At 41.1% G+C, this 24,873-nt stretch overlaps 1 protein-coding gene across 5 annotated transcripts in view; it reads right to left on the reverse strand.

Annotated features, from left to right (window-relative positions):
• The window catches only part of SPAG16 (sperm associated antigen 16), a 405,835-nt gene that overhangs the window by 105,394 nt on the left and 275,568 nt on the right, over window positions 1-24,873 (reverse strand). For all 5 annotated transcript variants that reach the window (XR_011141788.1, XM_068947881.1, XM_068947882.1 and 2 more), the window contains one exon: window positions 18,312-18,377. Coding sequence is in view for 4 of the 5 variants with exons in the window: in XM_068947881.1 (XP_068803982.1) it covers window positions 18,312-18,377 (66 nt within the window). In the remaining variant the exon portion in view is untranslated. The remainder of the gene's footprint in view (window positions 1-18,311; window positions 18,378-24,873) is intronic.

Consider the following 24,873-nt stretch of genomic DNA (forward strand, 5'->3'; position numbering starts at 1 on the left):
TTAAATAAATGCAAGTTATTGTATATTAGGTTACCAGTCTCTTGATGACTATGCTGACTCGAAGACCAACGATACTATGCAATTTTTAAAGAAAACACAGTTCAGAAGAAAATATAAACAAAAAAGAGAAAAGCGGATATTTCAAATTCTGCTACCAGTATCCTCTGAGAATATGGATTGTGCTCATATTTTGCCTTCTCACAGAGACCAGGAAGGGATCTGTAGCCTGGATCTTTACTTCTGCCTACTCCTGTTGTTAACGTGAAGCCTAAGGTTAGTGCAGAACATGCACTACCTTATGACCGTACGTTCATTAATAGCCATATTGAGGATAACCTTACTCATCCTGCTGAGTCAGAAGTGCACAGGGACTATCTCTGTAAGGAAAGCTAAGAGGACTATGCCTCCAACGTGCCTGCTCAGTATTAATACAAAACCCAAACAAAAAAGAGGAGTAGAAGAAATCTGAATACGCAACATGAACCACCGCAAAAATCAGTGAAGGCAGCGTCAAGGATGCCGAAACATAATTTTGGTTACATAATTGCTGCCACAATAACGGAAAGAAAGCATTAACTACCAATACAGAAGCATTTACTTCTCCTTTAAATCTCCTGAATAAAGTTTCAAAATACAGGGAAAGTCAAATCCTCAAACCAGCTCTGCTGATGTGTGTTCAGAGTTATGAAAGCCAACATAAGCTTTTTCCAATTTGTACCAGGGTGTGAGATTACAGTATAGGATATTTTTTTTAAAGGAGAATCACAAAGATAAAGGAGAATCAATAAAAACACCAGTCAGATGTTGTGTCTATGACTTTTTTTTATATTTGGTTAGTTTTTATTTCTTTCATGTAAATGAAACGCAAGAAAGAACGCAGGCAAGAAAATGTGTGGGGTCATCTAGCAAACAGAGGAATTAAGATCTGAAAGCGTCCGTTGCCTTCTCAAGTAGAAAGCAATGGCCTGCCAAATACTATCGTAGTACAAGTATAATGCCATCTTTAGGTTCATTTGGAGGAGAACTAAAATGTCAAAACTCCAATCTGAAGAGATGAATACAGAGCAATCACAGAAACAAAGTAATCACTGCTTCCGAGATCTAGCCCGCAATGTATAAGCTCTCAGCATCAATTATTTGAGATAGACTTGCAAAAAGCCCAGTGACGATATCCACATCAGGCCTCAGCCTCCCGGTGCGGAATACGACCAAGAATGTCTTTGTTTAACTCTCTGTTCAGCTGAACCCACCTAATTCGCTTTCATCTGGCTCTTTTTATATAAACTTCAGCCTGTGCAAACTACAAGGTCAAACAAAAAACCCTCAATACGACAGCTATGCTCTGAACTGTGGCGTGGTTTGACCTGGATCTCAATAAAGCAAATTTGGAACGGGAAAAAAAAGGTGATCATCATGGCTATGAGACTGGAAGAGTCATCAAATCCAGTCACCTACTATTACAAGTAAGCCCTTCAGCCTGACCTTCAGAGAGGTTAAACGTTCGAATCTCAGCTGAGCAGAGATTTCAGCAAAGTTGGCATACAGCAGCAAGGAGGGGGTGGGGTGCGCACGATCAAACGGGATTTCTTCTTTAGTTGGGTCATACTCTCCCGCCCCAGTAAAGGGAAGAGGAACGGACTACGTGCATATAGATAGATCCTAATGTTCCTCAGCTTAATTCCAAGCTTCCGGAACAGGTCTCCACACCTCATCATCCTCTCTCTTTTTTCTTCAAAGATTACGTCTATCATTATCAACACTCCACTTCAGAAACCACAGGTATCCATCCAATACACTCATAATGTTATAATCTCTAAGATGACTGTGATATAGTTGGGTATTTTACTCCTGCTTCTTTCTGCCCATAGAGGTAATTTGGCTGATAGTGCCATTTAAATTTTGTTTGCTTTAGACTATGTCTGTCTTCAGGCTTGTTTTGTATCTGTCAAACATACCTCACTTCAATTCAATAAACGCTCCTTAATTACAACTTAGGTAACACGGTAATTTTGAACTAGATCAATTGACAGCCCATCTGGATAAGAATGCACATAACCCAAATCAGTGTAGTTACCGCAGACACTTCAGTCGGTGCTCTGCAGCTCCTCCTGATGGCATCGGCATTTGTGTCAATGAATTTTCAACGTGACACTTCTCTCTTAAGTACTAGTATGATCCAGCTAATGTTTCACAGTAACACCAAGAACGCTTCACTGAAATAGATATGATGCAAACATTGGTCAGACACTGTCCCTGCCTCCAAGCGACTGCAACTGCAGAGCTGACTTTGGCTTTCCCACTGGCCCTGATTAAGGGAGAGTGAATAGCTGCATTAGAATGAGGAAAATGCTCTGATTTTCTCCCTTCTAGGAATTAATTTTGATACAGTAGCTACCCCGGTAGGGCTGGGGAAGCTTGGTCCCGGAGCAGAGTGAACAAGCAGGAGCAGACAGTCCTGCTCCCAAGAGTTTGTGGTCTTTCTTAGTGGCAAGATCAACTAGCTATTATTGTCCAAAGTCAGCAGACTTTTTATCAACTTCCTCCCAGATGCCTGGTATGAACATAAGCTGTGCATAAAATGAAACACAAAAATAGCATATTTTACTAGACTGCCGTGAAAAGGCAGCAGACTGCACCTGCAATCAGAACGAAGAAAGCACAGGCTTCTTCTGGACACACATCAGCACATGCCTACAGGTATTTTATCAGCCTCGGCATATTCTGTCTGTTACCTTATTACTAAATGTGTTAATTAATATTGGTATCTATGCAGCTGCTACACTACAAGCATAACCAAAAGGATTTTGTAAATGAGCCAGCTCTTACATCTGACTTTTTCACTTGATGCCATCTCTATTACGTACCTTCTCTAAATCAAGTGAGCTGGAGATGCGGGATAACTACTTTGGGGTAAGGACAAACAACCCTGGAACGTAGCTGAGCTCAAGGCTAATTTGAAGCTACATGCCATTTAAAGAAGAAGGGGTAAGTCATATGTTAAACTAACTCATTTCCCTCTGGCCATAAGCCACTTTCAAAAGCTTTAAAGTGGAATCACACTGAATCCTGTACAGGAGCTTTTGGGTTTTTTTCTTTCCTTTTGCAGTTATTTTAGTTATTAATGGAAGTCTTAGTCTTCCTCTTAGTTTTCTTCTTTTTGTTTCTTGCCACACTACAAAGACTGTTTTATGATACATTTTACTGAACAATAAGCTGGACCATCAGGGCTTGAGCAATTTTCCTGCATTTAAAAGGAGGAGACAATGAGATCCAAGTAGGAAACGTGGAAAAGTGGTGCAGATTTCAGTTGCATTGATCCTCCTTTACACTGCATTTTATGCTGTGGCAGAGGAGGCTCAGTGCTATTACGTCAGCTAGTCAAAGAGCACATAGCATGATTCATAAAACTGGCAAGACTTTCTTCCCATGCTGTATAAATACGCCTGTAGTTTTTTGAGTGTGCGTGCTAAAGTAATTAAAAGAGGAAGAGAGCCTTGTTAAGAATTTATGCAAGGATTCAGTTAGTCTGGATTCAAAGACTGGCTCTCTTCCAGTCTCCACATGACTTTGCGAGTCCTTTAATTCCCATCACAGTCCCAGACCTCAACTCTTTAAAACTTGCCTTCTTAATGCACGTCTCCCACTAAATGGTAATGTGCAGCCTCGTATACAACACAATCCCAATCTCAGATGGCACTTACGAACCATTGTTATACAAGTAATTATAATACAAAGATTGTATTTACTGATCTCAACATCAGGAATTAGCATATTTATATAATTTCCAGGAAGTTGGTTTAAAGCTTTTCCTTCTTTCCTTTTTGAAATCTGCATTTCTCCTGTAAATATTAATGACGACTAACAATGCTACCAAACACCACTATTTCCTGAAAATTACTGTATCTGAATAATTGTGTCTCTTCCTTATTAATACACCTCTAAATTTACTGCTGATAGATCAGTGATATTTGAACTGCAGTCAAACGGCTTCATCTAACCGAAACTGCAGTAACTCCTCCCAGGAGCATTCCCTTCAAATTTTTATTCTGAAGGCGGGCCTCTAGTTGCTTTGCAACATTCTGCAAATATTTTTTAAAAGGTAAAATAGGGAGTGAATAAGTAGCACTCATTTTTTAGGTTTGGGAATATTTTTAATCTGCAAGATGGTTAGGTGCTTAAACGGAATCCACACCTAGTAAAGGCAGATTATGTGACTATACTGAGATTTTCATCAACCTCAGCGGAAACAGAATCAAGCTCTAGCATCCTCTTTGCTAACTGGAATGAAGTTTGGTTATTATTTTCCTTTTCCTTTACTTTTGGGAATAGCGTTCACTTCAGTGTGACAAAGGATTTAGGGAATAGAGACTGTAGTTGACACCTATGGTGTAAACACACAAGATATACCCAAACCAGTTTAATTACACGTGAAGGCTAAGGAAGAGCTGCATCGCACAGTCCCTATCTCCCCATCATCCGGATCCATGAGCCTTCATTAGCTTTGTCATGGAAGAACGTTCTGCAGCAACACAGCAGTGAGTCTGGATTAGCCACTGGAGTAGTCAGCAACCTTCCTGGGCACCTTTGGCGCTGCTGCGGTTGATGCTGCCCTGATGAGCTTGTCATCAGCCTTTGAACCACCTGAAAGTAGTTTGTTCTGTGAACAAGAAGTGTGCATAGAGCAGATATGCCTGGGAAACTCCTTGCCATGAGGTCCCAGTAGATGAAATGGCCGTGTAAGGAATAGTTTCAGCTGTCTCACACTGAGACGGACTAGAATAATTTGCATTTCTAAGACACATCCTATGGGACACATGAGAAGTCACTTAATTCTACCACCCTTTTATATGCCTTAAAGTGAATATTTTTAAGAGGAATCATTATCTCCCGCATTTATAGCATGAACCACATCAGAAACCTGATGAGCATTACTACCTCAGGCCTTGCTGTAATGCACGCACTAAACTACAGCCAGAAAAAATAATAGGGGGCATAGGTGGTAGACAGTCCTCTCGCCTTGCAAGGGGGGAATTGGGATTTCTGAACAGCAGTGAGCAAGGGCAGAGGAAGCTCAAGGGAACCCAGGCAGAGGCAGGTGAATCTGCTGTAGCTGTGGCAGGGAAAAAAGTTTAATGTCCAATTGAGCTAAATGAATTATGTAAAATATGATAAAGATGGAGGGAAAAATGCAGATGTAATCCATTATTAGCCTGACGACTAATCAATCACCACCCATTTTTCAAATATCAGGCTTAAATCATCCTGGTTTCAAAAGAAAATAGTATCATCTTGGAAAGAGATGAGATTAACTTAGCCTGGCAAAAACGCAGAGCTACATTGATTACCTTTTCCGAAGAGTAATGGCCTATTTTTAATAATTATTTTTATCAAGAACGTGGTGGGGGGGGAAGGATGATTAAGGGTTACTCAGAGCCAGTGCCAGTGTTTTCCCATCTGCTTTTTACTAGCTTTTTCCTTCTGTAGTTTCAACTTCTCCATCACGATTGAAGCAACAAAGCACCGTTTATCTCTCAAGGCAACTATACAAGACAAACATCTAGAGCTCCAGCAATTGGGATCTGGCCCTCATCTCTTGCGGCATTTTTTAAAGAGCTCCGAATAGCCTATGTCGATTAGTGAGATGAGCACTTTGGGAGGTGGGGGGAATCCAAGATATAACTGCAGAAAGAAATCACCCCCGAGAGCTTCCCTGTTGGTTTCTATAGATGAACTCTCCAAATTTGCCAGCAGTTGTGAATGAACAGCTCCTAAGTTTGGACCATCTAGTTGACGGCTCAAATTGGTGGGGCTCACTGCGAGAATTTGTTATTTTTGCCATATCTTGTGATTACTGTGCTAACGTGATATTACGGCTCAGGGTGCAGGTTCTGAGAGGATACCGCCTGTGTGCGCTGCAGGGCAAGAACCGCTTCCTTCTCTAACTCAGCTCTATGTGCGCTGTAAGCATTTGACAAACAAGCAATACAATATCTATTATTAAAAAACATTACAGATTCAAAACGACAAAGAATCTCTTCCAACCTCTCTCTCATTCCCATTTACAGGGCAATATCAGCATCTATCCCGCTAGCTCAAAGGACTCCCTTAGGGTAACTAATGTTTTACGTCTGTGGGAAGCAGGCCTCATTCTTGTCCTGGCTCTAATTCTTTGGCCAGCTCTCGTTTCCTTCAGGCGCCCCAGCAGCTGAGGTTCATAATGTACACAACAAGTTAAAAGCATACTCTACAAACATAGGGGAATTCTGTTCAACACTTTCTCCTTTCACACATGACGTCCAGAACACAGAAATACTGATCATATACTGTAACAAAGGCAAAAAAAGCGTTAGCTGCTCAGGAGTGCTGTAAAAACACAGGAGCGAGAGGCATCTGGAGAAGCTCTCACTGAGGGTGAATGTGGTTACGGCAAACAACCCAACAGAGCCAGGTGAGCAACCAGGCAACGCTCGGGAGGGGGTTAGGGCAGAAGGAAAATTTATTAAAGAAGGGTAAAAAGGCACAGAGAGGTGTTTATCTACTGCCATTAGCGACCGACAGTCTACTGTCGTTAGAAAGTGCAAGGGAAACAAATACATCTGCAAGTGGAAAAAAAAAAAGATGTAGATGTGATTTCCATGCTGATAGGCAGTTGAGCCATACTGTAATGAGAGTGATAAAGAAGCTTAAAAATATTAAGATCAAATTCTCTCCTTATTTCCTCAACGATGACATTGAGACAAGATGAAGAACAGCCTAACATGATATTACTTCTAGGTTATTACTTCTGTCCTTTCAGAGCGGACACGGATTCAGACAGAACACTTCTCGGGACCTTAGAGGAAGGCGTCCCACTAAAAAATAAAAATAAAAATAAAAACAAAGCTAATGGTAGAAGAACTTTGTTGCAGGAGAATTTCTAGTCCTACCAACTTTCAAAAACAATGATGGTTCAGGGTTCTCGTGTTTGTTTTGTTTATATGCACTCATCAGGCTTCCCTCTTGCCGCGTGAAAGACAGGGATCTCTCTTCCCTTTGCCACATCAAGCAGTACAAAGTGCCTTGTGGTATGTGCGGAGAACAACACACGCTAAGCCTGCAGAAGCCCTTTGCATAAATTTACATACGAAACCCAAGATCACTGCACTCCCTGCAGAGCTACGGCTAGCCATAGTTGACATAGCACCTGAAACAGTACTGCAAAGAGAGCAATAGCCTTTGCAGAGAGGTTTAAGATAATCAATTTTTTTTTTCCTTTCTAATCATCAAAGCCGTGCCTCTGAGTCCTGGGAGCTGTGCAGGGAGAGGAGCAGAGGAATGGTAATTGCCATTCCTGGCTCTCCTCAGTATTTTGAGAGCTGCCACGACAGAACTGAAGCTAGGCAACATCATTACCTTATTAGACATTCCTGAGAGCAATGAGCCTAACAAATTCCTACGGTATGGATATGTTTGTGTATAGGTATTTTATTGTCATTCAGTCTTTTAAAGTACAAAATTGAACATTTCAGAAAACTGGGTAGTAGTCACTGCAATAATGTTAATATATACACATAATACACGCTCTATCACAAATTCAGGAACCAGTGTTAATGGTACTGGATCTACTGCTGAAATTTGAAATTGTCCATTTTAAAATTTAGAGCACTTAAGCCACTGAAAGAAAATAGGTGTCAGTTACCTATATATCCTTTTTTAAAAGAGAAGTTATTCTAAGAACATACAAATTAAAAAGTTCAACTGAATACTTGATTCTTTATCTTGTCTTTGCTTGTTCTTTAGGGAAACTACATGCATAAAGAAGAACTATCAACAGTATTAAAACATATTCTCAGAAGCCTGGCCGATTCTGAACTCTGACAATTCTATGAAGGCTTCTCCGTGCTTCAAAATATTCAGGCAAAAGAATGATCAGTTCAGCAAATTCCACCCCTTTATTTCAAGAACTTCCTCAAAATAAGTTAAAGAGCAAAAAAGCATATTTTACATTCCTATCCTTGATGGACTTCAGCTTTGCATTCTCAATTATTTTCAGATTAAATCATTTCAATATTCACGTCCCTTTTAACTCTGATGTGTATCCATCTACAGATCAATTGCATCTTCATAACAGAGAGGCCTTTCCAAACATGGCCGTACTTCCATTCTTCCAGAAACTTATTTTAAAACCAGTTTTGCTATTGTACAAAGCCATGTCCTGTACAACCATGTACAGAGCATCCTCTTAAGCACCTTGCTTCCCTTTGGCTATGGTCTGACGATAAGATGCATCTAGGTCCAGAATCCTCTTACCAGACACAAATCAACGATCTAAACTAAAACCACTTCTCTGGACCAAATTTAGTTTGCGACAGATAGCAGGTACTGTAGCAGGTAAACCAGCTCCTGCAGCGCCAGTCCACGTCCAGACCTGATCCACGTCAACCTGGAGACCCTGGGTGAGCTGGAAGCGAACAGATTCAGCACTACCCACGGACCGAACCGTGCAGCCCTGGCCTCAGCAGCGAGCCCCGAGTGCTTGCGAAGATTCCCGTTCAAGATCCTGATAAAACCAAATTGCAAATAAAAGCTTAAGTCTTGCAGTATATTGAGAAAACTACTGTCACATGAGGGAGTTACAGGATAGAGCATAGGAACGGGATGCCGCTTTCCCATGCATCCTCAAACATTATTTCCTGTGAAATACCATATACGTAGGCCAGTTGGACTACAATTCCAGTGGGAAATTGAATAAGAAAACCTAGATGAATCTTGGTATTCTGATTTTTTGTTGTTGTTTAGCAAAATGACAAGTTTAAAAAACAGGTGTTGACATGGAAAATGAATTATATTGGGACCTGGGACCTACACTGTAAATCTGCTACAGTAAAGTCTGGCATGCTGGGCCAGAGGATGTAATTTTTTTAAGATTCTTATCCCTGCAGTTGCAACTTGGGATGCACCAATTAATTCTTCTCCTCCAAGAAAGAAGGGCAAAGACTTCCACGCTGCTAGCCGTTTGCATGCTAAACCGCATTTGCTTCATAGACTGTATACACAGAGGGTCACATTCACTGAAGAACATAGAATTAAGCAAACAAAATCACATTAAATGAGATCATCTCTTTTCCTTTCAATTCCACTTATGAGTAAGTGGACATAACAGTAAATTTACTTGTAAATGTGATGTCTGAAAACATTAAAGAATGTACCGTATGGTCAGTTAATTATCAGTTTCTGCCCAGGATCTTGTCAAGGATCAAGCTTACCTAAAAGGTACAATTTTTTAAGTTACTCAAAATCAAATTAAGTCAAGGCTAGTTAAAATAACGTCATACTTCTTGTTCTTTAGACATTACCGCGTTGTCCAAAATCCAAATGTCTATGCACTGAATTTTTTTTATCATGAAACGTTGAGACAAACTTTTGTGATAACCCCAGGTTTTAACGAGGACAAAACTTGAAGAAAAGTGTCAGCCGGAGACGTTAAATGTTTCATCGAGCGCTGGTTCAACACTTGTCTGCCTATATCTGAATTGTCTCTGGCTTTGTAGTGACATGTCACAGCAAGTCACCTGGAGGGGAAACTGCAGAACATCCTATTTGATTCAGTCCAACCATAAAGCCTGGCCCAGAATAAAGGATGAAAGAGTGAAAGGTGCAATTTAGGTAAGAAATTACAAGGGACTAGGTATATGCTGTGCACTCAAAACAGGAAACGTTCAATTTCCCAGAATTTTCCTGATTGCAAAATGTTCTGTGACTATTTAAAATGTCCTATGAAAACACTGTGAAGTTTGAGGAGACGTATATTTATTTAACAGTGAAGTGTTAAGTTAATGGATCAATTCTCCTGCTCTTTTAATAACAAGATAAATGAATGTTAGCGATAGTATGAACGAATGAGAGCGTACTGTGGTAGCAACAGGCAGAGAAACACTCCCTGTCCAGATTCTTGCCCGAAGTTCTTCAAGATACACTATCTCCAAGTTGTCCGCTTCTACCAGGACAGGAAAAATCCTGATCCTAGTTTTCAGGATTAAAATCTTTCGGTCATCATGGTATATGTGGCTTGCTTCCAAACAAGAGCAGCTGTCCCTCAGTTATTTCACTTTTATGGAGTCCAGGTGTTAACAGATACCATATTAATCTAATGCATGTTTTGCACTCACAGATCCAAGAGCATGGAAAACTACTGGGACACATCCAACAGTACCTAACAGCCAGAAGACAACAACAGGATTAAACAGCTTAGGAACATACTGCATCTTACAGAACATGAGGCCTTCAGCTAATATCTGCAGGTGGGCAGCTATCAACCAAGTAACATCGGGCGACAGAGAAGACTGAACTGAAAGTGACGTCTCCTCCAATATCATTACTGGAAAAAACAATGTTCCTTTCTGTCCACGTCGTGTAGAAAAGAGAATATGAGGCAGCGGCTTTTTCAGAAATGATCAATGTTACAGTAGGATTCTTTGATTGCCCTTTTTTTGATAGGTCTGAAATACCATCCAAGATCCTACCATGAGGAAAGAAGGAAAGAAGGAAGGAAGGAAGGAAGGAAGGAAGGAAGGAATCACGGAATCACAGAATCGTTTAGGTTGGAAGGGACCTCTGGAGATCATCTAGTCCAACCCCCCTGCTCAAGCAGGGTCCTCTAGAGCACGTTGCACAGGACCGCATCCAGACGGGTTGTGAATATCTCCAGCGAAGGAGACTCCTCCACCTCTCCGGGCAACCTGGTCCAGGGCTCTGTCACCCTCACAGTCAAGAAGTTTGTCCTCAGCTTCAGATGGAACTGCCTGTGGTTCAGTTTCTGCCCGTTGCCTCTTGTCCTGTTGCTGGGCACCACGGAGAAGAGGCTGGCCCTGTCCTCTCGACACTCCCCCTTCAGATACTTGGACACGTTGATGAGATCCCCTCTCAATCTTCTCTTCTCCAGGCTGAACAGGCCCAGCTCTCGCAGCCTTTCTTCATAGGAGAGGTGCTCCAGCCCTCTAATCATCTTGGTAGCCCTCCGCTGGACTCTCTCCAGTAGGGCCATGTCTCTCTTGTACTGGGGAGCCCAGAACTGGACACAGTACTCCAGGGGAGGCCTCCCCAGGGCTGAGGAGAGGGGCAGGATCACCTCCCTCCACCTGCTGGCAACACCCTGCCTAATGCACCCCAGGATCACCTTGGCCTTCCTGGCCACAAGGGCACACTGCTGGCTCATGTTTAACTTGTTGTCCACCAGCACTCCCAGGTCCTTCTCGGCAGAGCTACTTTCCAGCAGGTCAACCCCCAGCCTGTCCTGCTGCATGGGATTATTCCTGCCTAGGTGCAGGACCTTGCACTTGCCTTTGTTGAACTTCAGGAGGTTCCTCTCTGCCCACCTCTCCAGCCTGTCCAGGTCCCTCTGAATGGCAGCACAGCCTTCTGGTGCGTCAGCCACTCCTCCCAGTTTAGTATCATCAGCAAACTTGCTGAGGGTGCACTCTGTCCCTTCCTCCAGGTCATCGATGAATACATTGAACAAGACTGGACCCAGGACTGACCCCTGGGGGACACCGCTAGCCACAGGCCTCCAACTTGACTCTGCACCATTCACCACAACCCTCGGAGCTCGGCCATCCAGCCAGTTCTCAAGCCACCTCACCGTCCACTCGTCTAGCCCACACTTCCTGAGCTTACCTAGGAGGATGTGATGGGAGACAGTGTCAAAAGCCTTGCTGAAGTCCAGGCAGACAACACCCACTGCTCTCCCCTCAGCTACCCAGCCAGTCATCCCATCAGATTGGTCAAGCATGATTTCCCTTTGGTGAATCCATGCTGACTCCTCCTGATCACCTTCTTGTCCTCCACATGCTTAGTGAGGACCTCCAGGAGGAGCTGTTCCATCACCTTTCCCGGGATGGAGGGGAGGCTGACAGGCCTGTAGTTTCCTGGCTCCTCCTTCTTGCCCTTTTGGAAGACTGGGGTGACATTGGCTTTCTTCCAGTCCTCAGGCACCTCTCCTGATCTCCAGGACCTTTCCAAGATGATGGAGAGTGGCCTAGCGATAACATCCGCCAGCTCCCTCAGCACTCGTGGGTGCATCCCATCGGGGCCCATGGATTTATGGATGTCAAGTTTGGACAAAAGATCTCTAACCCGATCCTCCTCCACCAAGGGAGAGTCTTCCTTTCTCCAGCCTTCCTCTCTTGTCCCCAGGGTCTGGAATTCCTCAGGACTGGCCTTAGCAGTGAAGATGGAAGCAAAGGCGGCATTCAATAACTCTGCCTTCTCTATATCCTTTGTCACCAGGGCACCCGCCCCATTCAGCAGCGGGCCCACGTTTTCCCTAGTCTTCCTTTTGCTATTGATGTATTTGAAGAAGGCCTTCGTGTTGTCCTTGACATCCCTTGCCAGATTTAATTCCAACTGGGCCTTAGCCTTCCTTGTCGCATCCCTGCACGCTCTGACAACGTCCCTGTATTCCTCCCAAGTGGCTTGTCCCCTTTTCCACATTCTGTACACTTCCTTCTTCTGCTGGAGTTTTGCCAGGAGTTCCTTGCTCATCCAGGCAGGTCTCCTGTCCGCTTTGCTCGACTTCTTCCTCAGAGGGATGCACCGATCTTGAGCCTGGAGGAGGTGATGCTTGAATATTAACCAGCTTTCTTGGACCCCTCTTCCTTCTAGGGCCCTACCCCAGGAGATTCCCCTAAGTAGGTCCCTGAAGAGGCCAAAGTCAGCTCTCCTCAAGTCCAGCGTTGCAATCCTATTGCCCTGCTCCCTCCTCGCAGGATCCTGAACTCCACCATCTCATGGTCACTGCAGCCAAGGCTGCCCCCAACCTTCACCTCTCCAACTAGACCTTCTTTGTTTGTTAGTACAAGGTCTAGCATTGCACCTTTCCTCGTTGGCGTCTCCACCACCTGAGTCAAGAAATTATCATCAATCCTCTGCAGGAACCTCTTTGACTGTTTGTGCCTAGCTGTGCTGTCTTGCCAACAGATGTCAGGGTGGTTGACGTCTCCCATGAGAACCAGGGCCTGTGGTCGTGAGGCTACTTCCAGCTGTCTGTAGAAGGCCTCATCGATGACTTCCTCCTCGTCAGGTGGCCTGTAGTAGACCCCCACAACAGTGTCACCCATGTTACCCTGCCCTTTAATCCTTACCAATAGGCTCTCAACTTCCTCTTCATCCACCCTGAGGCAGAGCTCCATACATTCTAGTTGCTCCCTCACATAACGGGCAACTCCACCACCTCGCCTTCCTGGCCTGTCTTTCCTAAAAAGCACATAGGAAAGAAGGAAGGAAGGAAGGAAGGAAGGAAGGAAGGAAGGAAGGAAGGAAGGAAGGAAGGAAGGAAGGAAAGAAGGAAGGAAGGAAGGAAGGAAGGAAGGAAGGACGGACGGACGGACTTTTCAAATCCAATCTTTCGCTTGTTTCTTTTGGTGAATGATACAGGATCCTTTGTGAAATGCTGAGGGTACCTGTACAGTGACAACAAGCAACACCAGAAGGGATTTCTGGCTCTAAAAGAAAGACAGTCAAGATGTGTGGTGAACGAAAAGAAGATATAAACCTCTAGGAAGGAGGAGAGGGGTGAAGTTCTGTGCCAAAATGAGCTTTCTCTTCACCTCTCATATAATGCAGAGTCAAACGCCCAAAACAAAAGGTGAGTTTTTTTGACCTGCGATTATTTTCAGAGTTAGTAATCTTGATAGGATTGGATCTAAAATCACAATAAATAAATTACACTAGGGAGAATTAAAAGGCTTGTTAATGCCAAGATTCCTAAGGCAACTTGGACCTTGAGTAAATAGACTTCAAGACTAATGGAAAATTTTATTTTCTCTGAAGAAAGCAGAGCTGTGAAATTCATATAAAATAATACAAGAAGCCAAATCTTTCCTGGACTTAAACAGCGAAGGAATCACATTTTGCCTAATTTAGAAGTGAAGAGATAGGTTCTAAGGGCAGTTAGTGCATTACAGCACTGACAAGCGCTCTCTCCTTCAGTGTCATCTGCTGTATTTGACAGTAAAAGGATTTTTCTCCGTCACTGACTTATCTAGGTATATCACACCTATTACTAAGTTCATCCATGCAACCCCAGTCTGATTTAAAAAAAAAAAAAAAAGGTGATGGGAAATGCAATGATATAAACAAGGTGTCATATATTGGAGAATCAGATTTTTTTCAGTCCCATTCATACACCTTTACTAAAAGATCCCCTCTCCTCTCTGGGAGATGAAAATACAGCACCTGGGAAGATCCACATCCAACCAAACCAAAGCATCATAAACTTCTTTGGCCTTCTGAACACAGTCAGATAAATGCATACATCCTGGAGCTCCCTGACAGAAAGAGCTGAAGGAAATTTCCACTTTTGGGTTATCCGCTTAAGATATTTTTACTTGTTTGTCTAGCCTTCTACAGTAAGACACAGATATCAGAGGCAGAAAGCAAGAAGATTTACACTGACGAAAATAGAGATAGATTCTTCTAGAATTGTTTCTGAACTACTTCTCTAGTCTACACAAAATGCGTAAAATAGGCACGTACTTGCTAGCTGGAGGGCTCTGTGAATAGCAATAGTATCAGAGGTGAAGAAAAGTGATTCAGTAGTATGTCCGGCCAAGGGGAGAGAGCATTTCAGGAAAATGACTTCCAAATACAGGCAATAACATGAATGCTTCAGAGCACGGGATGTCAAAGTATATTTTAGCACAGCTTTCCAACAGCTTCACTACTATCAGAATGAGCCTTTTGAGCTTTCTGCCAACACATGAAATGAAAGACCGTACGTGGGGAAAAAAACGTATTTTGATGAAGATTTTGTTCTCTGCCACGCCACAGAGAGAAAACAGATTTATTTTTTTTTGCTTCTAACAACATTCGATAGCCTGAAAATGGTTAACTAACAATGCTAAAATCTGTATATAAAATGTAATTCAGTTCTGTAATTGTATTTCTTATGCATGGAGACAGAAATAAACTAGAGGAAGAACCTATTGCATGTATAATTGAACACGTCTGATATTACTAGGTAACCTTTCTAAGTAACTGGCTCTGAGTTTATGCAAAGAGGTGAACACTTCGAATACATAAATAACAATAGGAGCAGATATGCTTTTGATTTTGTATTCTGCTCTTTTCTTGTTCGTGTCTGTTAGATGCAGTCAGACATCCCTGGCTTTATTTGGCCATCCGTAGAAACATCTGAAAGATCTGACTTTTGCATCATTTGGGTGCAGTAATGAATAAGAGCTGACATCAAATATCAATATTATTGGCCCAGCTAAATGGTAGCTGACATCAAACCGGACTGCTGAAGAGGTAAACAAAATTGAAATTTTGTTTTTGTGTAAGAACTGCCTGACATTGTTTGTCCTTTGGTAAATCAGTGGAAGAATGACCTAAGTGCTGTTTGCCTTTTGGCTTGGGAAGGTAATATTGGGCAGCGGTTACCAACTGTATTTCCTATAGCCATTCAGGTTTTTCTAATATAACCTATCATTCCAAAAATACTTTTTGTTTTGGGAAGCTTAGTAATCTCTGTAATGACTTCTTACCCTGCAAACGTCACACAAACATGGTACGACAGATACAAACAAGGACAGGTGAATGATAATCGCACTCTGATTTCAACACAAAAACATACATACACACAGACTTATGGGAGCAAACTTTGTTCTGCTTTAAATTTGTGATGATTCAACCAAGCACCTGTATTCTTTGTATATATATTCGATAGTCTTCATTAGCACGTGGTGATTTGCCAAGCTGGAAGAATGCTGTGCAAAGGACGTGCAATACTTACTTCAAATAATGCTATTTAGGCCATAGTTAGATTTCATATTACACAATAGAAAAGGTTCGTCAGCATTCAAGAACAGATCACCGTACCTTATATGCAATGTATCGTGTGAAAGTGCATTGTTTTCTTTTAGTCGGTGATAAAGAAAATTTACTGATGGGAAAACATTAGTGGTTTGAGTTTTCATCTTTGCACGAATTAGGCAGATGCATAACTGTTCTCTTTTGGAACATTTAAGATAACAGTAGCCCTTTCAAAGCGCCCAGTTTAGTCTGTGTTATGAGTCTCTGAGAGAGGAGGAGGAGTCCAGGGCTGACCTCGACATCTTGCCTTGGCCTCCAGAGGTAGCTGAGTTGGTGCTCAAGCTCCTTCCACCACCTTTTGCTCACCATGAGCCTACATCCATGCCATCGTATGGAACCCAATGATTACATGGGCTCACCTCAAGCCCCTGTAACGTTCAAAAATCTGGGAAATTATTTTGCCTCTTAGGTCCAGCCTCCCTTAGTTATCCCCAGAATAGGCATTTTGGCTTTCCCAGGTGGGGTATATGCACAGAGATATTGAATCTTGAGCTGCAGTCAGTCCGGTGTGACTCTGAGCATCCACTTGGAGCCTTTGAAGGCAATTTAGCATATGTACAGTAGCTGCTAAAGAAACACCCTTATAAACACACTTGTATTTTGGTACTCAGTGAAAAGGCTAAGCCCTCTTAAATATTTTTCTTATAATAAAACAATTTTTTTGTTGTTACTCGTGTGACAGGTATGCGGGAGTAAAAGGAACCTTAACATTAACTTCAAGAAGGAAAGACACATTTTTCTACGTTTCTTCAGTTCCAAAGCAGCTATGCAGATTTTGCTGAAACTTTCTGAAACCTTCCACAGGCACAGAACTAACTTAGAAAACTGCAGAAGTTTACATACTGCTGAAAATGGTATCTTTTAACTCCTGATACAACCAGAGCTACAGAAGTTACAGCGGAATACCTATCAGGGCAGTGCGAGTATAAGCTATGTTCTCCAGAGAGCATACGCCCCAGCAAGGCAGCCTCGAATAAATGGCCAGATGCTTCAGGTGCCAAACTGGCAGTTATGTCCTACGGAAAACCTGCTAACTATCGAGTCTGAACACTATTAAGAATTCTGGCTTTAAACCCTACACACTTGGCAAAAACTGCTAACTACAGTTGCAGTAGACTGGTATAGTACTAACTCAGATTTAATCAGGTTCAGAGAGTTTAATGAGAATTTACTCAATCTGTATAAATGCTATGTTCTTTTTTTTTCTTCATGCAATACTTTCTCCCAAACACGGCCCTTAATTTTCAGACACACTGCTGGCTCTCTGATCTAACTGCAAAATGTGTTATTTTTTCTTATAGTCTTTGTACAGCAGAGCATATTGGGTAACTAGAAATTCATGCACTTTCAAAACTCTTTTAGGACCCAAACTATCACAAGCACTGAAGTGACTTAAGAGCCCACGTAGCCTTATCAGCCTTAACAAGCCGTTTGATCGAAATATAACACTGGTTTCAGCCAACCAATGTGACAACTGTAACTTGTGCATCTCAGTACCAAATGCTGAGCTTTTGCAGTAGTTTTCCAGCACCTACACCGTTAATTTACATAACAGCAAGTACAGCTTCTGAAATTATATTCTTCACTCAGTTTAATCAATGCTGCACTGGATGTTTCCATTTTTACTAATTCAATCATTGAGAATGTCAACCAATCATTTTAGCCCAGAGTTTAATGCCAACTATAATATTCTTTATCAAAATAACGTGCTTATCTGGAAGACTATCAGCATACAGTCTTTCAGCTTCCTGTTAATCATTATAGGTCACAACAGAGCATGAGGCTTTTTGTAAATACTCAGGGTAACGTCAGTGCTATACTATTGCTGGCTCTAGTAAAGCCTTCCCTTGCAATTCTTGTTATTGTTAAATATTCTGTTTTTTCTATACCATCACGTTTCGAAATACTGAGGGGCAGGTTGTGCCTTTCAAATATACAAACAGAGTATGGGGTAGAAAAAGAATTAAGGTAACTGGGGAGTTCCCATTCCCCAACCTGAAGTAAGCTAATCCCACACTTCAAGCTAGGTCAACCCCTAGGCTTGGCATTTTTGGGCATTTGGATCGTGGTCCATCACTAATCCTACCCAAAATGATTCCCTTTAGACAACAACAATTACAAAATTAACCATCCAGGAAAAAAAGCTACCAGGACACTTCATTCAAGTCAAGTAACTAAATGATCGTGATGAGGGAGAACGGCTAGACATCTCGCTCTGATCAAAACACAAAGGAGTTGGTCAAAAGGAGGAAGCAAGTTTATCATAACAGTCACTGGGACTCTCCTCAGGTCAGCACATGTGCCACAGTGAGCTGCTCTAAGAGCGACTGCTAACGCTGAATTCAGCTGTAAGGGTATCTCTTTCGCCAAACTGTATGACGGTATTTACCAGAGCAAGGAACATGTGGATAAAAAAGAAAAAAAAAAAAAAAGAGAGAGAAAAATTCGTATGCAGAGCTTACCTTCATGTTGAATGCAGCATGATTACAGGAATGCAGGTGACCATGCAAAGTGTGAGCACAGAGTCCCTGGAAAATTAACCATAAAAAAAGCAATTAAATAGGTTATAGTGATATAAATTACACTATACCCTTTCTAAATACAAAGACCTTGATTTTACAGCTATGTGCAAAACCAAGGCCCTTTGCGTGCTAAAAAACAGCTCCTGGCTGCATGGAAGAGGAACACATTTCTCACAATTACGAAGGCTTCACGTGATAGCTAGCAAAAAAGGTACAACGAAATATTGTAAAGGAAGACATCTCCCTCACAAGAGGGTTTGAATTAGGAGGTGTAACCATTGCTTCCAAAAGCCTAAGCTCTTGCTTAGGCCATGGTTCAGTTATGTTTCTTGATATTCCACCCACACTACTACAGCCTTCCTTAAGGAATCTCAAGCATGAAATCAAAATTAATTATCTTTTGTCATCTTCCACGTTAGGCTGTAAGTGACCTACATAGAGCAGAAACATATGTCAGATGTCATCACTGATATCTGACTTGCTCTCCCAGCGCGGCAAGCATCCAACCGCAAGATCTCCTGCTTAAAAAAAAAGAGAAGTCTTCAAGATGTGAAGAGGTAGTAAGTAGATACACTTCTCTATTTTCACAAAAATCAGTTGTTTAATGATTAATGATTAATCATTTGTTTAATGGGGAAACAGTTAAAAAAAAAACTTTCTATTAAAAGCAAAACCCAGGTGTGAACAGTTTTCCCTTTGAGGAAACATTTACTGACAGAGGAACCGAGTGGCTGTTTGCTGTATTTTTCTGGAAACAAACAAGCAAACAAACAAAACCAAGGTGAGAAACTCCCCTACTCATCCCAGTAGTCCATCTTTGCACTTATTCCAGCTTGAATTAATTTCTCTGGAGCATGGATAACATAGGTTCATCATACATCAGTCATGTTTTTACTGATGGTTTATACCATCAGTCTTATTCCACTTCTTTTTTCCAGTCCTCAAAAGAATCACTCCTAGTCTAACGTAAGGTATTTGAATCCTGTTCTTTATTGACAATGCCTTTTTCTTTTTTTTTTAATCAACAGTATATATTACGGCTTGTGACGAGTCCTTTCGTGAAAGTAGTTAATGGGATTTGTCCACAAATTCTTGAGGGTTACTACCTGACAATAACCTCTAGTTCATCTTACAATTCTGATCCGTTTAGAAGAGTTCAGTCCAACGTAACAACAGTTTAAGGGAATTAGACTGCTATGTATAAATACATCAGGGCTAAGAGCAGAGAGGGAAAGAGCTACGGAAGCTGAAGAGGAGTGCTGACACAAGAACATAGGGTACTAATTATCGTCAGATAGATTTCAGCTGGAAATTAGAAGACAGCCCTAAATTAGAGAGATATGAAAACATCCCTGCACTCAAAGTAGCAGGGGTAAAAAATTCTCAGTAACTGTAAGAAGCAGCTTGAAAAGTCTAAAAAGGAGTGATCGTTTCTGACTGCGGTCTTCTACCCATACTTGGAGACCAAGGAGACTCCTTCCAGTCTTGTTCATATGGTATCGGAATGCAAATTGCTCACAAATGCCTCTCAGCATTGCTTTTATTTTAACATTGTCACCAAAAGGCTGCAAGTTACTTCATCAAACTCCATTGTGGTAAACTATTTGGTATGTCATCATATTTTTCATTTAACTTCCTGATTGAACTAATCTCTTCTGGAACACCACCTGTACTATTGAGATAAAACCCCAAGATCAGTACTATTGCCATGAAAGTCTTGCAAGACAAATATAAGAATAAGGAAAAAAAAAGGCTCTGGACCATTAAAACCATCCACCATCTATGTAAAGCAAACACAGCAAGCCAACCAGGTTCTCTGCAGTTAACAGCCTTTCATGGGAAAAAATGCCCTAAACCCCTCCCCCCCCCCCCAAAAAAAAATCAGAACCATATTTAAATGGTTAATAAATAATCAAATTCAAACCAATAAATCCTGATAAAAAAAGAAAATTTGAATAATTATTATCCCATTATAAACTCACTGCTGGAACAGAGATGTGTTTACACAAAATTCCCAGGGAACATACTGATAGATAAATTAAATTTGATAAGGATAACAACAGAATAGGAGAAAAATATAGCCAAATACATACGAACAGTCTGGCAAGTAAAAAATTCAAGGACATAAAATATACCTTGTGAACTAGCAGTGTTATCAATCTGCTCAGTCCATGGTTATCAACCCAAATGTCAGTGCATGTTTTGCATGTAAAATATAACCCTTATAAAATAAGTGCTGTTGCTCAGCAGAGCGTAATATTTACCCTCAAACACTCTCAAATACCAACACACACACAGTAACCTTTCCACAAATACAGAAAAAGCACGCAAGCACAATCAAAAAAAAGAAAAAATACATGGATGCAGTACCACATAATAAATGGGAACTTTTTGACTTCCATTCCAGAAGCCAACGCAATATTAACCACCTGGAAAAGATAATAAATAATAGCAACAACAAAGACAGACAAAGGCAATGGTTCTATAAAGTGTTTCTTAATACTGTCCCTGTCAATTAACTTCCAAAGTGCCTCTCTGCACAGCTATATGGTTGCTTCATCAGCACCATGAAGTCTGGCTTTTCCTCTCCTTGCGTACATAGATGCCACAAAAACAAAACTGCAAAGCTTTCTCCTTAGCTGTAATGTTCCATCACAATCAAGCAATAATAAATATTCTGCAGATCAGACCGCATGTTAAGAGAGTGCTGAGCTTTCAGTGTCAAGAGCTCAGCAGTAAGTTAATGATGCCACTTTTGCATAAGTATTCCGTTTTTCGATCATTAATTATAAAATCATCTATTGCAACATCGGGATCCCAGCTCTGTTCAGTGTGGAGCTGAACCAGGCGCCAAGAGGCTGAACCTCCCTTAGGGTGAAAGTCTGGAGTATCTCCTCTTTGGGGGGACTGCACCGGAGCACCTTGCACAGCAGTCCTTGGCTTTCTAGTAGCTTCTCATCATCCAGAAATCACTGATAGGGATCCGCCGTTGATCTGAACTTCTCTGGGTTCAAGCCCAGCAGGGGCAAACTAGGACTTGCGTCATGAGGAAAAAAGTAGAAGAAAAAGGAGGAGTTGGTCTTAGTATTGCCGTTAGATGGGTTTGGAAAAACGATGTTTCTCTGACCCTACCGTCAAGGTCTCGCTGAGCAATATCCCACAAAGAAGATGACAAAACATCAGAGCAGAGCTCCGGAGCTCTGAAAAAGCACATTTTGTCATTTTTACCACACTCGCCCTATGGGGTCTACTCATTCTCCTCGAACATGACATCTCAGCAGTTGTAAAGGGCAATAAATGATGGTGAACTCATTATTATTGTTAACTGAGTCATCAGGTCTTGACTGAAATATTAATGGAGGGAAATTCCATCCTACTCACTCGTGGAGCTACTGCCCAATTACATTAATAATCATATGTTCTTCCATTGCAGAAAATAGCAACATTCAAAGAAAACAAAATAGGAAGTATTGTGCATTGTTTTTGTTTTTGGGTTTTTTTTTTTTTGAAGATTATTCACACATGTACACACACATATAATTTTCCATTTCGAAACCCCAAAATTACCATGAGAACCACCAGTTAGAAACACCACGACATTATACCGAGGAGCCTATCAACGCTTTGCTTCTGCTGAGCGCAGATATTAATCGCCTGCCTCAGACTAGAGGCATCCAAAAGGCGTCAAACACAGAAAATCAGTCTTTTTTTCAAATGGGCCACAACATAATAGAAAAGCTGCCTGACCTTTGGAAGTGTGAATCTGTGAACAATAAACCCGATGCAAAAGTAGCTAAACAAGGAGCTTAAATCCAAATGATCTTTTGCTCTTACTTTTACAGGATAAAGGCCAGAAATTTCTGAAGCTATGGTGAAATTCTGTTCTGAACCCTTCCTGTTGCACATTTATACAAGTATCAGGCCAAGACAGGATACGCTGAAGACAATTACAAGCTATATTCTGCATCTTCTTTGCATCTGTAAAATTAAGCTCAACCATTAACACTACTTTAGATCACAAATGAGCCCAAGCCCACCAGCAAAGCCAGGACACACCATCCAGGGAGGGGGAGAGAGAAATGTCTTTGTTGGATCTGTCATTCCTTTTAAAGAAAATAAATACAAAAAATAATTTAAAAAAGCCTCAAAGATATCAAGATTCTTTACCAAAAGTACACCTGCATTTTATTCCCCTGGTCTAGATGGGCAGATGACTTCTGCACCATCAACTGCTCCATCTTAAAAATGATCCACAGGGTGGGGACCATCCATCACCCTGTCATTCTGAGACGAGCCAAATCCGGTAACTGCTTCCTCCTCTCCGAAGCCTCTCCCAGTGTTTAAATGTCGCATCAAGTGCGGGATCAGTGGCGCGAGAGCAGCGACGCCAGGAAAAGCTCGTATGCAGGAGTTCATTAACCTTTGGCTTCAGAGAGTGAGGCGAGGCCTTTCTCCCCCGCGAAACGAGGTGGCTCCTTTTTACCATAACAAAAGTTATTATTATATTAAGTCCATGATCCCACACTTTGGAAAACGCGCCAAGCGTTTTCATGAGAGTAATGTTCAAATGACAGAAACATGATAGGACCATCTAATACTGAATATTATGAACTGTTCTGTTTTAACCTAAAAAAGATCAAAAAGATCAATTACAAACGAGTTGAAAGTGCTGGTGGATATACCTGGCAAAGCGATGGAAGGTATGGAAAGCAGAGAAAACAAACTCAGAAGAATTTGTTTGGGGTTTGAAAATGAAATGACGCAGAAGCAGAGCAGCAAAGCATACATCATTTGCATATAAGGAAAAGTAAGGGGGCTATGAGAGTAACTCTTTTCCTTTCAAATTTCAAAGGTAGAAGGTCTGAACTTTAATTTTCCTGCTCAAAAAATCTTTACTGTTCTCTATTCAGAAATGAACATCACGTAGCCTGTAAGAGGGCTTTACAAGGTATGGAAAGTTGTTCACTTGTAGGAAGTTTAAGATAGCTATATACAGCTTCTACATAAGAACCTACCACTCCTATGCGTTGACTTGTTGCCAGTGTTCAAGAATTCCATTTCTTCATCTTCTCTACCTGTTCTGCGCCTTTAAAAAAAGATTTGAGGTGTGTGCAATGGAGGAATGAATGCAAAATGGGGCAGGATAGTCTCATCTTCTCATTTTAGCTGAACATAAACAGTTGAATATCACTCTGAAGATTTTTAAATTGGAGCCACAGTTTTGGCCTAAACTCCAAACTATCACTTTATGTGAACTCATACCACAAAACTGGCCAGATTTCCTAACAAGACAAAGGAAAAATTAATTATTTTTAACTGAAAAAAACAGTATGGAAGAAAAAGCAGGTAATACACAACTGTGCTTATTTACAAAGACAAATGAGATGGCCCAAAAGCTTTAAAAAAAAAAAAAAAGCTGAATTTTTCCAAGAGTCAGCATAAATCCAGAGTGAGTCCAAAGAGTAAAATTACTACTTGTCTTCGGAGATTGTTTATTTTTATGGGTATAAATGAATTTGCAAGCCCCATACATTCACACGGTGGATTTTGTCCTAGCAGGTAATATGCATCCAATGCATCTCATCCAAATTTAAAATGGCAGATACAGAGAAAAATATACCAAAATGAAAAAAACAAAAAAGGCAAACTTAACAGAACATCTTAGCAATGCTCTTTTATTAACCTATGTTTGCTGAGCAGCAGTCTCAAGGTCAGGTTTTTTCTTGATTTCTATTTTCTTCATTAAGCAACAGGATGGGCTGATTAGTTCCCCAAGTCAGTGTCTCAGCAAAGAAATCAAGATCTGACTCGAAAAAAGAAGTACGTTGCTTTCTCCCCATGATCCAGTCCCCATCTACTGCCATTTTGAGAATAACAGTACTGTTGACCTGAAGGATGGAAATCACGGAAGAGGACCTAGACTAACAACTTTTAAGAAGTTATTGGTTGGAAAAAGAATAGTCACTGAATTAAAAAAGGACAGCTGCATTTTAAAAAGTTCTGGACAATTCAAAATTTGGAGGAAAAAAAAAATCAATCTATCACCAGTTAAAGAGAAAAGAATATTAAAATCAGTTCTTAGAGACACACTGTCTACATGCCTTCTGAATGAATGGAGAAAAAAATGGTAATTATCAAAGTATTCCTAAGCTTCTGCCATTTCAAATTCAGAGTTTTTTAAGTCTTGAAAATCAAGTTCACTTAAAATATTTCAAAAATGAGATTTTCCAGAGAAAACAGAAACAACATGGGGAAGGTCTGGGTAGAAATTACAATAGCCATATTTTTAATAATTTTGCTAGACTAAGTTTTGTTTTCCATTTAAAGCATAAATATTTAATTACTGTATCGGTATCTCAGTAATACAATGATGCTTCCCATTACATTTGATAATAGTCAGATCTACATGTGTAAACTTGTATGTTTTACACGTTATGGGCCTTACACATTTTAGGCCTTCGGTTTAGCTGAAAAGCAGTTATCACGCGAAGAAGCTTTTCGT

Source organism: Struthio camelus, chromosome 6 (assembly GCF_040807025.1).
Source record: "Struthio camelus isolate bStrCam1 chromosome 6, bStrCam1.hap1, whole genome shotgun sequence".
Taxonomy (NCBI): Eukaryota; Metazoa; Chordata; class Aves; order Struthioniformes; family Struthionidae; genus Struthio; species Struthio camelus.